The sequence below is a fragment of the Theobroma umbraticum genome, unplaced genomic scaffold (assembly GCF_002168275.2).
Source record: "Theobroma umbraticum cultivar Fairchild unplaced genomic scaffold, ASM216827v3 scaffold_67.0, whole genome shotgun sequence".
Taxonomy (NCBI): Eukaryota; Viridiplantae; Streptophyta; class Magnoliopsida; order Malvales; family Malvaceae; genus Theobroma; species Theobroma umbraticum.
In genome coordinates this window covers 1,266,904-1,269,881 of record NW_018397262.1, presented here as the reverse complement: position 1 = coordinate 1,269,881, position 2,978 = coordinate 1,266,904, and the positions used below count along the sequence as shown (strand labels likewise).

The window sequence follows — 2,978 nt, the reverse complement described above, 5'->3', positions numbered from 1 at the left end:
ATATTTTTAATTACCTAGACAAATTGAAATGGTAAAGTATGTTGATTGAATCCACTTGCAGCGCTATGGTACAAAGTATAAGCAATTTGACTTGAAACCTATGAAATTATTAGAACAAATACATGACTATATAGACTAGAAAGAAATTATAACTATAAAATTAAATCAAGACATAATATAAAACGATATTAAGAAATTATTGCCCTTAGCTCTTCAACTAGTGGAGTGTCTGCCAATTTATCAATTTCACATTTTCTTTGTTTTAGTTTTTCCCAAAGCATTTTTTAGTCTATGAGATGATCTATCCCCTTTACTTTTAGGTTTACATTAGATTCCCTTGATTTTTTTTTCTTTCTTTCTCATTATGCCCATTTTCGTCAAACTGACAAACCTGTTTTCCATCACTAGAGTTTCAAGACTCTACAATTGATAACTGCTTCAAAACTGTCTCAACTTTGCTCAATGTCTTTTCTCCATCACTCATAGCCATATTAAATGATTGCTCACTCATTTCAGCTTTTGTTGCTAAATTAAAATACTATCAAAGCAAAACTTTGTAACAAGTACTTACATCTATTTTAGAATTATTTGATTTAGTGGATGCAAAAGAATTTACCACAACTCCAATTTTCGCTTCTTTGGTCCTTCCTTTTAATGTATATTGATCTGGAACTCATTTAAAATTCTAAAAAGAAAACACCTTTAAAGCTTGAGCACTTAAAATACCAACAAATTCAAATATCTTACAACTGCACTTGACTGTCAAATTTGACGAATCAAATGTAACTATACAATGACGAGGTTTTCTTGGAGGAATGACTTTGTAACTAGTAGTACTTCTCACGATTTTAGTTGTGTACAATTCACAATCCCAAGTTAGCCAAAATTCATTAAAAAACATTTTAAAAACTATTAAAGTATATACATCTATTGCAGGCTTCAATATGTTAATTGGAACTAGCAAAGATGGCTTGCTCTAATTGCCTTTGTAGTCTGCTTTCAATTCCTCATAACGTCTATCAACCAATTATCTCTAAAAGTGATGAAAAAAACTTAATAAATCATAGTTATAACCAATGTAATTTTTGATTTGGTTATTCATACTCTCACTTCTTTGAGTAATGGGTATATTTGCACAGAAAGTTTGTCGTCCATAAACCAAAGCCCATTTCTCCTTCAATTCAAATTGTCTATGTAGCCAACTATTATCTTCCTAATTGTATTTTGCAAGCATATGATCCCATGCATTTAAAAAATCTTTCTCTTCATCATGATAATAAACACAACTACTAAAATCTTTAGCAAAACTACCAAATCTCTCAAATATATCACTATGATGTTTTGCTGCATTTTGATACATATGCCACATACACAAACGATGATCTATTTCAAGCCATTGTGAAGCAAGTGCTTTAGCCATTGCAGCGTCTTGATTTGTAAAGATCATCATTGGTTTTTTCCTTGACATTGCTTTAAAAAGTGAATCAAATAACCAAATAAAAGTATCCCATGTTTCATCATACAACAATGCTGCACCAAATATAGCACTTTGTTTATGATGATTAAAGCCAACAAATAATGTAAGAGGTTTACCTTTTTTATTTTTTTTACATCTTGTATCAAAACATACCACATCTGCAAAAGATTCATAATCTACCTGCTATTTGCCCAGAAAATATTTGTAATGAGATCATCAAAATCAACTTGTATAGTAAAAGAAAAATTAAAGTCATCATATTGCATATTTTGTAGATACTCTATGTTAGTCCTAAAGAAATGTGCTAAACGGGGGTGAATAGTACTTTGTAAATGTCACTGCACTTGATTTCTAATTAGGGGCTAATTAAAGGTCAATGATGAAAAGTTAAATGCAGAATGAAAGAATGATTTAGAGAAAAATGAAATAAAAAATAAAAGAGGTTAAACAATGCACAAATATTTATAGTGGTTCGATCTCTTTGACCTACATCCACTACCTTGATTTTTCAATCAAGGATTTTCAAACCAAATTACTATAAACAGTGAAATTGTCAAGCTTTCACCAAGCTTTTACAATGGCTTTTCACAAGCTCAGCCACAACCTTTAACAATAGTTTTTCACGGGATCAGCCAAAACCCACAATGGTTTTTTAAAGGCTCAACCATAGCCTTTAACAATGATTTTTCAAGGGATCAACCAAAACCTAAAATCTAACTTTTCCTAAGTTGAGTTAGAACCTATAATAGTAATCAAGCTAACCTAAGCTTGATTAATCCCCTTAAAGTGACTCGCACAATCTAAGTAATCAAGAAGAATAAATAAAAAGAAGTACCTATGATCACTAACTTGATTTGAATGGTACAAGATGAAGTACAAAGCTCTATTACAAAGATTGGAGTGAAAAGAAAGAACAGTTGAGAGAGTTTTTGCTATTTTTGAGTTTTTTTTATCTTGAAAGCATCTTTTTTTTGTTTTTAGCCGTTGGGATGTCTTTTGTACTTGAAAAACCAACTCTAACAGATGTTTGATAGCTTCAGATCGTTGGAAACAGTTTGGAGTCAGATCTTGTCATTAATTTATCTTCTAGCATTCAAATTCAAATTTTCAGGTAGAGTGCTTTTAGTTGACTAATATACTTATTAGTCGATTAAGTCGTCTTTGTCTTATAACTGAAGTCTTTGGCAGTGAGCTCTTAGTTGACTAACCATGCTCTTTAGTCAACTAAGTCTTTTCTGTCTCATAATCTACTTTTCTTTCTTAATCGATTAAATAAGGTTTTAACCGATTAAGAGCTTACTGTCTCTGAGCTGCCCAACTTCACTTTTGAATTTTAGCTGACTAACTCCTTTAATTATCTGACTAAGAGGTTTCTGTTTCATGGCTCATTTGTAACTCTTTATTCTAATGAGTTTTAGTATTTGCTTTCTATTGATTAATTTATTACTAATATATATATTTTCATCCTGCACACTCACGTAGTAAAGTTAGACATTAATGA

General features: G+C 30.8%; 1 protein-coding gene across 1 annotated transcript; it reads right to left on the bottom strand.

The window, feature by feature from the left end:
* Positions 1–412: 412 nt before the first annotated feature.
* On the bottom strand, positions 413–2,859 carry LOC149526970 (uncharacterized). Its single transcript, XM_089784101.1, has 4 exons — positions 2,778–2,859; positions 1,372–1,593; positions 701–786; positions 413–538 (listed from the first exon to the last, which is right to left on the bottom strand). The coding sequence occupies exons 1-4, from the start codon at positions 2,857–2,859 to the stop codon at positions 413–415; spliced, it is 516 nt and encodes a 171-aa protein (XP_089640227.1).
* Between the last annotated feature and the right edge of the window lie 119 nt (positions 2,860–2,978).